The following is a 14923-nucleotide window of genomic DNA, read 5'->3' as shown; positions in this document are numbered from 1 at the left end:
CGGTATCGCACGAGGCTTTGGCTCTAGAGAGATCGTTGTGTACTTGTGTCCCTTAATCGAATCAGACCGACTTGATTGGTTTAGTCTAATTATTATGTCTTTAATCAATTTTAAAGCTTTATAAGATGATTTTAATGTGTATGGGAAAAAAAAACACTTCATTATCAAAGTATATAGTTCATGTGTATCTTTTAGACATGACTGTATTGCAATCGTAGAAGTTCTAAACAGAGAGAAACTATAACACAAACTACGGAAACCCCTAATAATGTCTTCATAAGTTTTGCAAACTCCTTCTTTAGTCCTCTACTCAGCAAGAGCTGTGAAATCATAAAGAAACAAAAAGTTTAGTATCTTTTGGTTTTAACCTTTTGATAAACAAATGAAGTCAAGTATGTGTAATAACTTTGGTTTTACCTGTTGGCTGTTGCAGCAGAAGATGGCTCGTCCTTAGGCTTCGTTGTTGGGAAGGGGATAACCTCCTGCAACAAGATTCAGAACATGGGAGTTAAGACAATATATACTATTACATTGGATTTTTCCTAGAGACTGTATTCAGCAGAAAAAAAGAGGGAAAGAAGAAGAGAGGGACCTTAATGTTCTGTGAGTCGGTTAGTAACATAGCAAGCCGATCTATTCCCATTCCCCAACCACCTGTAGGAGGCAATCCATATTCTAGAGCCGTGCAAAACGACTAATCAATAGTCATAGCTTCATCATCTCCAGATTGTCGATCCTGAAATCACCAAGGGTTTCAAAATGACAACACATATATACACAAAGAGATGGAGAAAGAGTGTGTGGTGATGGATACATATATATACCTTGAGCTGATCAGCAAAACGCTGCCGCTGTTCCACAGGATCATTCAACTCGGTGTAGGCATTGCAAAGCTGCAGCCAAAATAAAACAGTTTAGTTTAGAGGAACTCTCTACTTAACAAAAAAAAATAGATATATCAAGATTCTCATATATATATATATATAGCTTACTTCGTGTTGGTTGACGAACAACTCAAACCGTTCAGTCAAAAACTCGTTGGATCTGTGAGATTTTGCCAATGGACTCATAATCTTGGGTTGGTTCATTATGAAAGTTGGGTTAACACATGTCACTTCCAGAAAGTGTCCAACAAGCTGCACAGTGAAAACATTGCAGATATCTTAAATAAGCATATATATATATGAACTAATCACAGAACTTCCAATTCATACTATTAGCTAGGGGATAATAACATTACCTTATCCAACAAACGAGCTGTCGTCTGAGGAGGTGGGCATCTGACATTAAACCTCTCACATGCATCAATCAGATACTTGTTAGCTTCCTCGCTAGCCAAATCTTTTGGTATGTTAAGGTTGGCCATCTTCTCTAAATCCACCATCATGTCTATCCTCCTACAGAAACAAAGAAGATCATGAGTTCATTCCCAAAAACATATGTTCACCAAAAAGAGCTCTGTCCTGATCTATCAAAACATTTGACTAACCTGAATGGAGGAGTGAAGTCTATTTCAATCGGCTCCTTATCGTACCCATTAGCATGATACTTGATTTTGTAGCCACCTGTTAATTCCTTCACCATACCTGCAAACAAGAAGAAAAAATGTTAAGTTTGGTTTCAAAAACGTAAACATAGCACTCAGTGCCAGTGGAAGCAGAGGTATTAGACATTACCACTGAGCAATTCCTCAGTCATCTCCATCAAGTCATTGTAGTCTGCAAAAGCCATATAGAACTCGCAGGTGGTGAACTCGGGATTGTGTGTCATGTCAATACCCTCGTTTCTAAATTGCTTTCCAATCTCGAAAACACGGTCATAACCGCCAACAACAAGCTGCTTGAGATAGAGTTCTGGTGCGATGCGCATGTACATCTTCATATTCAGATCATTGCGATGTGTCTCGAATGGACGTGCAGATGCTCCACCAGCATTAATACTCATCATAGGTGTCTCAAACTAAAACAAAGTTCACACACATTGTATCAAATTTGCAAATTACAAACTGATACAAAAAAACAAGGTATGGGAAAAGTCAATGTCGTACCTCAAAGAAATCAAGATCATCAAGGTATCTTCTAATGTACTTGATTATATTACGGCTGGTATTGAGGACTTGGCGGACCTCATTGTGAAGTAACAGGTCAAGGTAACGCTGGCGATAACGAGTTTCCTGACACAAATGAAAAAAAAGTATCAAATCATATGTTACTTACCGCCCAAATAGAAACAGATTGGTATTGAATTAAGCATTCTAAACTCTAAAGAAAAGTTGCAATGGTACCTGATCTTTAACAATATAAGTTTGTGGATTTCTAGGCTTGCCTGGAACCCAAATTTCAGTATTCTGCAGAGGAAATGATTAAAAAAAAAAAAGGTTAGTGTAAAAAAAATGAGACGATTAAAAAAAAGGTTTACTCACTATATTAGCCACACCAAACCTTAGGAGGAGCCTTATAATTAGCTCCACGAGGATTTTCCTCGGTTCCATGACGAGGCCTTTCCTTCATCGGCAACCTGTGAAGGCAATGAGACAACACAGTAAACGATCTTGAGAAGATACTTAGCTCTCCCACGTTAGTTTTTCCTGGAGATAGGAGGACAAAATATGTATGTGTTCAGATAAAGATCACAAAATAATTAATATGCCGTAAAAAGGAAAATAAAGAGGTAGTAAACCTGGAAATCCAGTGACACCAATAATATCTCCACGCCTAACATTAGCATGGAGCCTGAGAAACTCCGCTTCATCTAATTCTGAGTAACTGAGTCATATCACAAAGAAAAAAAAAAAAAAAAATTCTAGTTAACCTGCATAAACAAAAAAGAACAACTCCTAAGGGGAATAAGTAAAAAAAAAAACAATTAGTCACCTCTTATTAGCCACAACTTGGACCTTAGAACAACGATTATGTAGATCATAGAAGACATTCTTGCCATAAGATCTCTTGCTCATTATCCGTCCTACCAGAAAAAAACAAAAACGGTAAACAATAATATTTTCCTTAACAAACTTCATATATTGATGGGTATGTAATGTATCATACCGGCTAGAGAAACTTGGTCGTCTTCAACATGGTCTTTGGCGCTTAAACTAGTATACTTTTCAATGAATTCAGAGTTTGTCATGGACACAAAGAATTTGTGTGGGTATGGATTGTTTCCCTTTTCCTTCTCTGCTTCAACATACCTCAATCTGTTCTCAAAGTATTGCTGCAAATCAAAAACCTCGTTTCTCACAACTCACAAACCATAAGATACATATATATAGGGAAAAGAAGAAAAAACTTTCTAATGAGAGCTTACTTGTTTGGCCTTTTCTTCTTCCTCACGCCTCCTCTGTTCTTCCCTCTGTTCGTTCTCCAAATCCCTATCAGCAGCAGGACTGCAAAATTTCACATCATCAGATCCGAAAACCTAGAAAAACTGCGGCACAGCAAAAAAAATAGATAGAACTGAGAAGCTAAGCATCCCAAGAAAAAGAAAACCTACTTATCTACGACGGGTTCAGCTTCAGGATCCATGGCCAGATCGATGATCACAAAATCAGATGAAATTGGTCCGCTGTCGAATATATTTAAAACGCTTCTCTTCAGTGAAACCTAAGAGCATCATTAATGACTATAGAGAGGTTTCAAGAATTAATATTTGGCTCTGACGAGAAGAAGTGGCGAAGAGACCTAGGCTTTAACTTTTGTTTGGCACTTTTAGTAAAGTAAACTATTATAAAACTTGGAATTCAAGTTACATTCGTATTGAACTTCATTATTTTTTTCTTAAATTGAATTTCATTATTAAAAAGATCCAACTTAATTTCCTTTTTAAATTAAGAAAAGATCTTAGTGATACATTGTCAAAAGGGCAAAAGATCTTTATTCAAAAGGAGGTTATTTTAAAACCTTAAAACGTCTTTTTAATTTAAATTATATAAATAATTGACGTTGAATCTTAGGATTCATTCTTGGAAGCCACTAGTTGGACACCATTTGGTGGTAGACGATAAGATTTTAAATTTATAATTACCCCAACTAATACATTCTTTAGAATTTTAATCGATATTTATGATCTTATTGATTTTCATTATAAGATGTTATTTAATGGTCTTTTTGTTAGAAGAGTTGTATTGTTTCCTTTTTTGTTTGCTGAGGTTTAGGTTTAGAATCATAACAAAACTTCAATCAAGCTTCGAGATGTTTTTGTGTATGATGATGAACAATAACCTCCGTTCAAGGATTCACATAGAGATCGATTATTTTATCAAAAAAGCATTGTCTTGTAACACGAATTAAAATCTTTCATCAAAGTAGAAGAATGAGGATATCCAAAGAAAGAAGAAGACATATATGTGAATGAATGAAACAGTCAACTCAAATGAATTGGATCTTGCACTTGGAAGAAGCTGTCTGGAGGAGCTTCATTAGGTCATCCGCGTACTTTTTATCTTGCTTATCAACTTCAACCTTAACCTTCACAACTTCAAGACACCTCAAATTCTCCATGAAATGTCTCATCTGTTTCAATTCTCTACAACTTCCTCCATACCCATAAACCTTTAGCACCTTCACTCCACACGACAGTAAACAACTAATTTTCTTCTTCCTCTTCTTCCTCGCACGTTTGCAAGCGCATACATCCCCACATCCTTTTGTAAACTTGTGCACAAGACCCTGAAAGGATAAGAAACCAGCACACTTAGAGAGAGAATATATATGTTCGTTAGTTTCTAAATTATTATTAGTTCCTTTTCAGACCTTAAGGACTAGAGTTTCTAGGTTTGGAGATTTCTGGAGCAGAAGTGGCAATACTTGCCAATCGCGTTCCTCGTGGCTCTCAAAAGACAACGTCACGAGGTTGTTGAACTCAGGCATAGATTTACAGCAGCAATGAAACACCTGATGATCGGTCACACAAACAAAGTCATGGCTACAACTTGAAACAAGTAAATATATATATAGGCGACTAATTAACAATATACTAGATTACAAGAACAAGAAGAAAAGAAGAGAGTAGGAAAGTGACCTCAAGAGAATCAGCAGACAAGTGAAGGGTCACAACATTCCTTATAGCTTCAACGAGTTTGGTTGCATCACCCCAAGCATCACCCTTTGTAGAATCATACCCAAAATATTCATCTACTGGTGGGATATTATAATCATTATACTTCCATAATATAAGATCCAGTCAAGCCTCGTCAAGCGAATCCAACTGACATTGATAATCTTCTGCGACATAACTAGAGTATTCAAGGTACACAAGACTTGGCGTGTCAAGGCCAACCAATAAGTGGGCGTCTAGAGCATGAAAACGGTAAAAGATGGATATTCTCTGGATGGATGAACCCCAAATATGTTTTCTCCAACCACCCCCATCAAAAGGATCACCAGAAAATATGTTAACTTCCTCCAGCACAGGGCAAGAGTCGAGGAGGCAGTCATAAAGATCACCCCATCCAAACGAATTATAAGAGACTTGAACGAGAGAGAGAGTTTTGAGTGCAGGGAAAAGCACACCGTTGGGAGGATGACTGTCTTGCTCGTAATGTCCCCGGGAAAGGGTAAGTTTAACTAACGTCTTGCTGAAGAACTCAGGCATTATACGTTGTATGGATGTTGACGACAAGTCTAGTTCCAAGGCTCCGCGTTCTAGCACATTGCGGATCAGATGGTTGTACTGAGAGTTGTCGATTTGAGAATCCCACTTCATAGAGAATTTCTTGATGGGAGAATCACCGAGCAATACAAGGGTTCTGTCCACGAAATCAAGGAAGCCACCACCATCAACAATAGTTTCTGATGTTCTGTTCGGATAAAAGACCATGGACTCATCGAAATCAAGGTTTTGAACCAGAGGCAACAGATTTCTCCACCGTTTTGAGAGAACTGATGTGGCAGCAGCAAGTTTAGTAGGGAACAACGACAGGATCTGACCCAAAACCTCATCTGGTAAGCTATTAATTGAACAAGTTTCCACCTTTTTTTTGGCAGCCATAGCCATACCCTAAAAAAACAGAGTCAATAAATTTATCAAAGGGATTTGACAAAAGTAAACCATCTACCACAAACAAGCTAATTAACACAGCTTATGTGATGTGTGATTTGATTATCACGAGAAACAACAAACATCAAATCACCGAAACTTGTAGATGACAAGAAACGTCGATAAACCTACCTTGGCAGTAAAGATATCGAAGTTGGGAGTTTATTTTCTTTGCTTTTTATACTTTTCTTATCAGAGCATAATTTTCTTTTCTTATCAATACACTTTGTTTTTTTTTTTTCGGTTGGATTTTTTTGTTTTAAGCTTATAGAAAACGAAACAATATAAAACCAATTATACAAAGATGTATCTTATAAATTTAAGTATCACATATAAATCAAATAAATACGCGAAATTTTTTTAAAAAAAATTCACACAACAATAATAATTTTATTGAGTATCAACAACAAAGGGACAACCGAAAGCTACAACAAACAAAGCTACTTAAGCAATTTATGTGTGAGATTAAACAATTCTGAAACCCCACACACACACACACAGACAATCATTCGAACATAAATAGTCTGGATACGAAACAAAACCAATAATAAGATTTAGATCTTGTGCGAAGAAGAAAAAGAAATACCTTTCAGGACGAACAAGACCTAAACTTGTAGATGACAAGAAGGTTCGGTTTTTTTTGTTGGGGTCAAAAAAATCGATATCTTATTATAATATACTAGTTTCCCAAAGTACGATCGCAACTAAAGATATTGACAAGATTTTGTTATTTATACTAAAAATTAAAACAAAAAATTACAATTACTATTTTTGAAAAAAAGTAAATAAAATTGAAAATAATACAATAAATTACTATTTTGGAGCAAGATTAATTAGGGCGCAAAGAATGAGAATTACAGATGATATATAGGAGATTACAAGTAGGGAAATAGGAAAATAATATTCACACAATCCTTTAACTCTACATGCCCCCGGAGGAGCTTTTGTTACCCTAATTTTGGAACAGAGCTTTTGACACCGGGCACGAGATAATGGCTTTGTCAGTGCGTCTGCTAGCTGGTCTTCGTCGAGACATGAGATACGCGGAGTGCACCAGAGCGGACGGACGTCATCACGAATGAGGTGATAGTGATAGTCAAGGGCGACGTGTTTCATACGGGAATGAAAAACAGATTGGCACAGGATTATGTTGCTCCCACAATATCACAGTAGATCACCGGTGTAGTCAGCGAAGTAATGCCAAGTTGTGTGAGTAAGGATAACAAACCCAACGTAGCTCTGAAGCTGTATTCGGCACTGCTCGATATTCAGTTTTGGTGGAAGATGTGGCGACAGTTTTTTTGCTTCTTTGCAGAACATGAAATCGGTGTTGAGCCCAAGTAAAGAATGTAAGCATTCGTCGAGACGTAGTCATCCGTGTCATGAGAGGATGTTCCTGCCATGACACGGTGAAACTGATCGCAGAAGAATGCCATGACTATGAGAGGATATGTTCCTGCAAGATACCGAAGCGTCTGTTTCACGGCCTGCCAATGATCTGTTGCAAGTACGAGAGCAAGAGGTGTAGATTAGAAGCGTGTTAGGAAAGTATAGATTTCGGAGAATATTAATTAAACCACAAGCAAGAATATATCAAAGAAGAGTTACGTTAAGCTATTTTGTGTGTGTTTTGGTCATAGCTAGCCATTAACTATAGCTGGCTATTATTAGCATCTTGTCATGCTTCCTACATTTTAAGATGTCTTGTTACGTAAAGATAACTAGATTTAAACCCGGACAAAATTTTAATTACTATATTATTTATAATAATTTTGATTTATATATTTGTTTTTTTCATTTTTCAACTATTAAATTTTGTATATAAATCATATGGTAATTTTGTTTGTTTGATGTATATATATGCAATTATTATTTTTGTTTGGAAATTATTCAAATAAAATAAAATGTTATAAAGTTAGAAAGTGTTAATATGTATGATAATTTGTAGTCCATATAATAAATCTCTATATAATTTGTAAGTTAAATAATTCCAAATCTATACTATATGATATAAATTAATAGTTTGGGTGTTAGTTTCATAGTTTAAATCCGTCATGTTAGATCCATTCCGCAATGAGTTTAGAGATTTTTAAAACGCAAAAAACTACTCTAAAAAATCTGGGGGAATATATAGTATTCATGTATTTTTTTTGCTTTTGTTTTGCATCACTCTTTTATTTACTGCAGGTACATATTTAACTTCGCAAGTTCTGATATAACATTAACGATATACATTACTTTTACTTACTTTTCTATGAGTAAATTTACAATTGCACTTAAATTTCTCTATTACAGATAGGTAAAGAGTAAACGATCTGTTGTTGTTGTTATGTCTTCAGAAAAAGCAACATTCCTTGAAAGTACCAAAAAAGAAAAGTTAGTTCAATGAGTTAAACACAGTCACGTACATGAAATATACCAAAGTATGTAGAATCTTACTTGCTTGTTAGCCAACCATGTATTGTTACAAACCTCATACTCATAGTGTATAGTTACCATGTATGCAGGATCCTTACTTGAGCATGCCACACAATTTTGCTTCCCTTACTAATGAGAAAAATGAAGATGTATCGTTTAGATTTCGTAAATTATTGTGGCAATTGTTTGATAGAAAATGGTTATTTATGAGCAATTACTGTCTAGGGTTGTAGTTGAGTCCGTGTAAGAATATTTCAGAGATCAGGGAGAAAATCATGGATAATAAACCACAATTAACTTCTAATAAATTGGTTTAGGAAATATTTTAGGCGTCACATATGTAAAGACTAAAGAATGTGCCATAAATTAGTTACCAAATATAAAGATACGATTGTATTAATAGGATTTTATATGATCTAATCTATCCTTTAACACTGATTTATTACAGGTTGATACAGGTTGAACATTCATCCAATTATGTATCCACTATCAAAACACGCTAATCCACTCATCAATGGGATCGAAGGCCCAACACAATATCGTGGATCCACTCAACAACGGTCGGGTTAACGGATAAACGCGCGGACCCACTTGCCAAACGGATCGGATCATTGATTTCGTATTTATTATCTCAGATTTACCCTTTTTAATTTAAGAAAAACATTTCCTTAATGATTAATTCAGTGGCAATTTGAATAATTAGATCAATAATTTTGGACATTCTCTAATTTGTGTTTCTCTTTTAATTATAGGAAGATTATAATTAAATCCGCAAAAACATTGTCCAATCCAGTGTTTTCACAACCGGATCGGACCGGCCGGTCATACCGGTTGACCCGTGACCCGGACAGTTCTCCGGTTTGGGTTTACTGCTAATAACCGGAAACTATAAAACCGGAAAAACCCAGAAAAACTCGCTATAGACCCGTAACCCGGTGAACCGGTCGGGTCACGGTTCAAAAAAATCTCTTCGATTTCAATTGATTGCGAGACTAAATATATGGTTTCACGATTCATTTATTCTCTGAACCTCTTAATTTTTTTTATTCCTCTCTAACAGTGACACACTTCTTGTCGCTTCGCTTCATCTCCTTTGATATGTGAGGTCAATTGATTTACTTTTTATCTTTAAGATTCATTTTGATTTTTGAAGCATAATTATCAGAGAGAAAGATAAATAATAATAAGCAACTACCGCTCTTTCTTTATTCTATGTTTTCTTTCTTAATGTCTCCGATCCGCCATTGTTACTGTTTTCTTTTTGTTTAACAACAATATTAAACGCAAGTAGGGTTTTAAAAATTCAATTGATTCTATTATGTATAAACTATATAATCTCTATAAATATATTAATCAATTAATTGACCCATGATTCAACCCGGTTGACCCGATGACCCGGTAACCCAGAAGGTAGTCCGGTTCACCGTCCGAGTCGGGTTTAAAAACATTGGTTGAATCCAGTACAACAGAATTGTGATATTGCTTCTTGTTATTTGTTTCTTGTTTTTATATAGTTCTTGTCCGGAGGACAGTCGGAGGTGGAGACAACGACAGGCAACACACTCAACCTGAACGCGATGAACCAGGCACCAAACCCATGACACGTGTCCTTCTCCTACGCACGTGAACGCAGCTCAGACCACTCTCGTGGCTTTTATTTACTATAGGGAAAGTATATATATATATATATATATATATTATTCCAGTTGGTATGGTAAAGAGAATCATAATTAAAATTATAGTCATCACCACTATGATTACAATATTGTCTCTGACTTTTATTATTTTCTTTGGGAGTGTATCGGTGCATATATATTTGGTAAAAATAACTAATCACATGAAGAATGAGTTGGCGCAGAACAACAAACTTAGCTGTCTTTGTGATCAAATTTTCTTGTGAGAAATCTCTCAATTAAGTCTTTGATATTGAAGTTGTATATGAAATTCCGTTTTCTCCATGTGGTCTCATCGATACTTAATTACTGTACATAATTGAGAATTATAATGCGAAACACAAATTTTCAAGTGAAGCAATACCACAGAAAGAAAAGAGTAAAAAGGAGATCGATCTATGAATAACAAAACCATCTACTATAATCTTCCATAGCATTAGTACCAATTGAAATCAGTTATGCACAAACTAGAAAAAACGATTCTGATTCCAATTAAAGGTTTTTTTTTTAATGCAGCAAAAACAAAACCATCCACAACCTTTAAAGCAATTACATATTTGTATCAGATGTGGAATCTATCATAGTTTCACTTCTCTGATGGTGGGCGCTTCATCTTGAGAAGATGAGAGATACCAGCAATGACATGAGCACGACTACTAGGAACTCCTGTCTTGGCCAAAGCTTGTCCATTTTTGTCCAACAGAACAAAGCAAGGAACGTACTTTATATCATAGTGGAGAAGCTACATATTAAAAACAGAGGAAGGGAAAGATTAAATCTTTAGTAAAAAGCTCTGTCAATTAGTGTGTGTATGCAGCGAGAAGAGAGAAAGAAGTATAAGCTTATTAAAATACCTCAGGGAACCAATTCTCATTCTCTGCGTCAGCCATTGTAATGCTGAGCCAGTTTGAATTCCTCTTCTCTACCTCTAAAACGAAGTTGAGCAAAGAATTGCATAGTCTGCATTTGGGTGAGTAAAATTCAAGTACTGTAGCTTCTTTCTGGCTGGCTAAAGCAGCTGCGAAAGCCCTCTGCTCTGCTTCTCCTTGCTCACTATTGCTTAAAGCCTTCTTCTTTGGTCTAAAGTTTGGATTTTGGCCAAGTGAAGACAATGAGCTGAGAGCAATGGAGCCAATACTTTGCATAGATCTGAAGAGCCACGGTCCTTGAAACTCACAGGGGCTTGATGATTTGGGTTGCTTGTTTGAATCCCATGGCCATTTCAAGCAAAAGAATGGATCTTTCGAAGTAGACCCGCTCTTAGTGATCTTTGAATCCATCAAGAGTTCCCTTTCGACTTCAAATCCACAGCAACGGTGACTACAAAAGCGATTACGAGAATGCAATTCAGTGATGATTAGAGAAGAAGGACGAGTGAATTTGGGGATTTGGAAAAAAAAGAAATTAGGGTTTTTCTCTTTTTGTGATTTAAACCAATCTGGTTTAATTAATTAAAATAAAATTTGGGACCAAACCGAATTGATATACCAAACCAAACCGTAATCAAAGCTTCGTTTTGTTCTTTCTTTTTGGCTGTGGTAATATTATAGCCTGTATAAGCAAGAAACTAGTTTCGCCAAATTCGTATAATAATGATCTTTTGTTATTTTTTCGAAAGAAACAAGTTTATAAAAAAGAATGCACACACTTTTGCATGAATCATACAAATGAGAATAGACTTACAAGTAAAAAGGTAAAAAAGCGATCCAGTTTTTTATCTCTCGTATTCGTGTCACAAATACTCTTGCAAGAATTGGGGTTCCCCTTCAGAGCCAGGATCTGAAAGCAAAGCAACGAGCTTTACGTTTTCTCTGCAAGCTCGAACTCTTACCTTTATTTACGATCCCCTGCTCTTGTCCTGTCTCCTTCTCTCTATCCTCTTCTTGACCATTACTTGTCTCTTCTTGTGTGACCGTTGAGGTTGAGTGATCTTGCCTCTGTGATCTTTGAGGAACACTTATAATGTTTTCTAATAAACTTACTCGATTTGCCTGGTCCTCTGATCTATCAGGTGACAATTCTTCGGCTTCTTGGACAGGCGTTATATTTCTAACCATGTATATAACTCTATCTAGTGTCCCTAACGCTTGTTCTACCTCTGGACTGACGCAAAACCGTCTTCTCATACAAACATCAGTCTTGGTAATTTCGTTTCCATCCTCTGAAGAAACGCTTTCCTCATAATCTTCTTCTTCCTCAATCTCTGTAACAGTTTTTCTATAATGGACAGGTTTGTTTTCAGTAGCATCTCCATGATTCTTTTGATCCTTCTTTGGCTGAGAATTGCCATTCACTTCAGTGGCTTCCAACTTTGGTCCTTCCTCGATTGCTTTATCAGTTGAATACAGAGCTTGGCGTATCTTAGTGTACAAAGGATCATCTAAAGCTCTGCTATAATCTTCATCAAATTTAGCTACGGAAGCAACTGACTGTTACATTCAAATACATAAAACGGTATCACTCAAGTTACCTTGACACTGCACCAAAACTTCGAAACAGCAAAATAAAAAATTTATGTTTTCTAACCTTTTTATAGAGTCTGAAACCGTTGCCAATGAGCTGCCTAGTTATAAAGTTAATAAGAGATGGAGGCATCAAGTCCAGCTTTATATCCATCTCCCCTATCGTTCTACAAAATTTGACAAGAGCTAGATGTTAGCCTCAAGCAAAGACAATTAGCATGTAGCAATACTACTTGTACAATCATCACTAACCTGAAGTAACTCCTCTGTGGAGTAACCTTTTGTAAAACAAATCCGCCTACGAGATCGATCCTTACTGCATCCGGTGATTCAGGTATAACGAAGTCCTTAGAGGACATTCCAATGCCATCTAAATCAGAGATCTAAAAGTTCCAAACAAAATCGATTTCAGATAATGTCAAATTTTAATACCAAGGGTAAGATTAAAAATATGCATAAGGATTTTGCTTTACCGAGTTCAAAAGGATGACGGCTAAGTCATCTATAAAGTATTCAAAAAAGAAGTAATGCACAATAATCTCTCTGTCCGTCAATGGCCATGGTACCTTCATCCTTTCTTTCCGCAATACAAAACATTTCAAGGTTAGCTTTATAGAAACCAAAATATAAAGTTCCTCATCATTCTCAATGTGAACATACCTCGCTAAACAAATCTGTTCACCAACTCCAATCTTTTGTAAGCATGTGCTTTTTAAGATCCTGAATGGTGGAAATGAAAACTGTGGCCACCTATATACAACATAAATCAAAAGAGAGTAGAGTAAAAGTTGTCCAGCGAGACAATGAGATTATGTTGTTGTTCACAATCCAAAATATTTAGGACTCTCACCATTTCTTGTAGAGAGCTGTTTCCCAAGATACACATAAACCTGCATCCATAACTCACAATTAATATCACCTGCAGGAACCTCTTTGAACCCACGGTCTCAGTTCTAGTAAGAAATAAACTTACATTCGTGGATAGGCCCATCCATGTAACCTTCAACAAGCATAGTGTGAAAAGGACTTCCATCAAGCCCTTCACGGTACATAACACGGCAATCTTCAAGATCATGTTTTAACTGTAAAAAAAAACAAAACTTTTTTGCTACATCGTTACAATCCAAAGATCGATCAGTGGTGGACAAAAAAAATGGAAATGTTATGTCTGAAGTCACATACTTTCCAGTCACCATCGTTGGTTAATTTAGTAACATCATGATGATCCGTCATGGATACACTCCTAAGCTTGCTAAGTAACTTGGATACCTCATCTGTTCTTTTATCCAATGTATTCTCATTACACTACAAAAATTCATCACACCAAAAAAAAAAAATCTCAGAAGTGTATCCCTTAATAGAAAACAACAGTACTCTCAACTCCAAAAGAAAGAATATGGTATAGCAAAAAAAAAAGCCAAAACCTTTAAGCTGGTTTCTGAGAAGAGATTTGAGAGAGTCGTGATTGGTGAGTACAGGAGAAGACAAGGTCTTGTCCAATTTATCTCTGTACTCACAGATCTCTCGTTTCTTCTGCATAATCTCAAGCTTTCACCTTCCCAAAGACCAAACAATCCACAAAATCACTTTCAAATCCCTGATTTGATCACACAAAAAGAAATTTTCAGAGAGAAAGAAAGAAAAAAAAAACAGAGGATTAGCAGAGAAAGGCCCAACCTTTACGGAGTTCAAGAAAGCTGATTTTTAGCTACGAGGAACAAAAACGTGACCGACAAGACGGAGAAAGTTATTTTGAATTATTATTATTTGTTCTCGAGGAAATGCAAATCGGGTACAATTACACGAAAAGTCGGAGTTTCCCAATAAAGGAAGGAGGTAATGATGCGTAATGGACAGAGATTAAAGTTGAGATTAAGGCATAGTTGAGAAAGAGATAGGGTTTAAGAGGAAGAGAGGGGAAGGGGGACCGATATGTGTCGGTGTCAGAATGAGTGAAAGATAGGTGGGAAGATCTATCTCCCCTCTGCCTCTTCTCTTAATCACAACTTCATTCTTCTTCTTTGGGTTTCTTCTTTTTTCTATTATAAAATTTTTTAGAAAGAACAAAAGTAGTCTTAAATAGGAAGGTGATGATGATACAGTTGAGAAACTGAACATTTTTTTGGGGTCCTCTGTCTTAAAATTTTTGGTATATTGTACATATCTCCTGATTATTAAATTATACTGTCTGTTCCCTCACTTTGATAAGCTTAAAAAAGTAAAGCCAACCAATGAAGATTTATATTGTCAGTTTATAAAAGTCCATTAATCCTCCCTTTGAATTTTGTATCATTCTTTAGTGGAATGAGTGGTATATTCATTTCATTTTATTCC

The 14923-nt window shown here is 36.1% G+C and overlaps 4 protein-coding genes across 7 annotated transcripts; all 4 read right to left on the bottom strand.

The window, feature by feature from the left end:
- LOC104708464 (lysine--tRNA ligase, cytoplasmic-like) lies at nucleotides 162–3647 on the bottom strand. Its single transcript, XM_019228947.1, has 16 exons — nucleotides 3493–3647; nucleotides 3307–3385; nucleotides 3048–3213; nucleotides 2874–2964; nucleotides 2680–2765; nucleotides 2442–2587; nucleotides 2285–2347; nucleotides 2048–2173; nucleotides 1677–1959; nucleotides 1490–1586; nucleotides 1241–1397; nucleotides 993–1136; nucleotides 825–893; nucleotides 593–736; nucleotides 418–482; nucleotides 162–320 (listed from the first exon to the last, which is right to left on the bottom strand). Exons 1-14 carry the CDS (start codon nucleotides 3522–3524, stop codon nucleotides 695–697), a joined length of 1581 nt encoding a protein of 526 aa, XP_019084492.1. The 5' UTR covers nucleotides 3525–3647; the 3' UTR covers nucleotides 162–320; nucleotides 418–482; nucleotides 593–694.
- LOC104709911 (F-box/LRR-repeat protein At2g29930-like) lies at nucleotides 4368–5988 on the bottom strand. Its single transcript, XM_019228838.1, has 4 exons — nucleotides 5211–5988; nucleotides 5020–5132; nucleotides 4752–4892; nucleotides 4368–4667 (listed from the first exon to the last, which is right to left on the bottom strand). Exons 1-4 carry the CDS (start codon nucleotides 5986–5988, stop codon nucleotides 4368–4370), a joined length of 1332 nt encoding a protein of 443 aa, XP_019084383.1.
- Nucleotides 10596–11554, bottom strand: LOC104708463 (thiol:disulfide interchange protein TxlA homolog). The gene is made up of 2 exons (XM_010425040.2): nucleotides 10982–11554; nucleotides 10596–10869 (listed from the first exon to the last, which is right to left on the bottom strand). Exons 1-2 carry the CDS (start codon nucleotides 11405–11407, stop codon nucleotides 10714–10716), a joined length of 582 nt encoding a protein of 193 aa, XP_010423342.1. The 5' UTR covers nucleotides 11408–11554; the 3' UTR covers nucleotides 10596–10713.
- LOC104708462 lies at nucleotides 11709–14633 on the bottom strand. Of its 4 annotated transcripts, none has more exons than XM_019228943.1 (10): nucleotides 14267–14633; nucleotides 14014–14186; nucleotides 13772–13896; nucleotides 13563–13689; nucleotides 13440–13479; nucleotides 13250–13339; nucleotides 13063–13162; nucleotides 12842–12972; nucleotides 12654–12756; nucleotides 11709–12556 (listed from the first exon to the last, which is right to left on the bottom strand). In XM_019228943.1, exons 2-10 carry the CDS (start codon nucleotides 14126–14128, stop codon nucleotides 11894–11896), a joined length of 1494 nt encoding a protein of 497 aa, XP_019084488.1. In that variant the 5' UTR covers nucleotides 14129–14186; nucleotides 14267–14633; the 3' UTR covers nucleotides 11709–11893. The 4 variants fall into 4 exon arrangements, with proteins under 4 accessions (XP_019084488.1, XP_019084490.1, XP_019084489.1 ...); XM_019228945.1 differs by having other exon boundaries at nucleotides 13563–13671; XM_019228944.1 differs by having other exon boundaries at nucleotides 14014–14144.

This window comes from Camelina sativa, chromosome 8 (genome assembly GCF_000633955.1).
Source record: "Camelina sativa cultivar DH55 chromosome 8, Cs, whole genome shotgun sequence".
NCBI classification, from domain to species: domain Eukaryota; kingdom Viridiplantae; phylum Streptophyta; class Magnoliopsida; order Brassicales; family Brassicaceae; genus Camelina; species Camelina sativa.
Note: the sequence above shows the minus strand (reverse complement) of the source record. Positions and strands in the feature narration are given on the sequence as shown.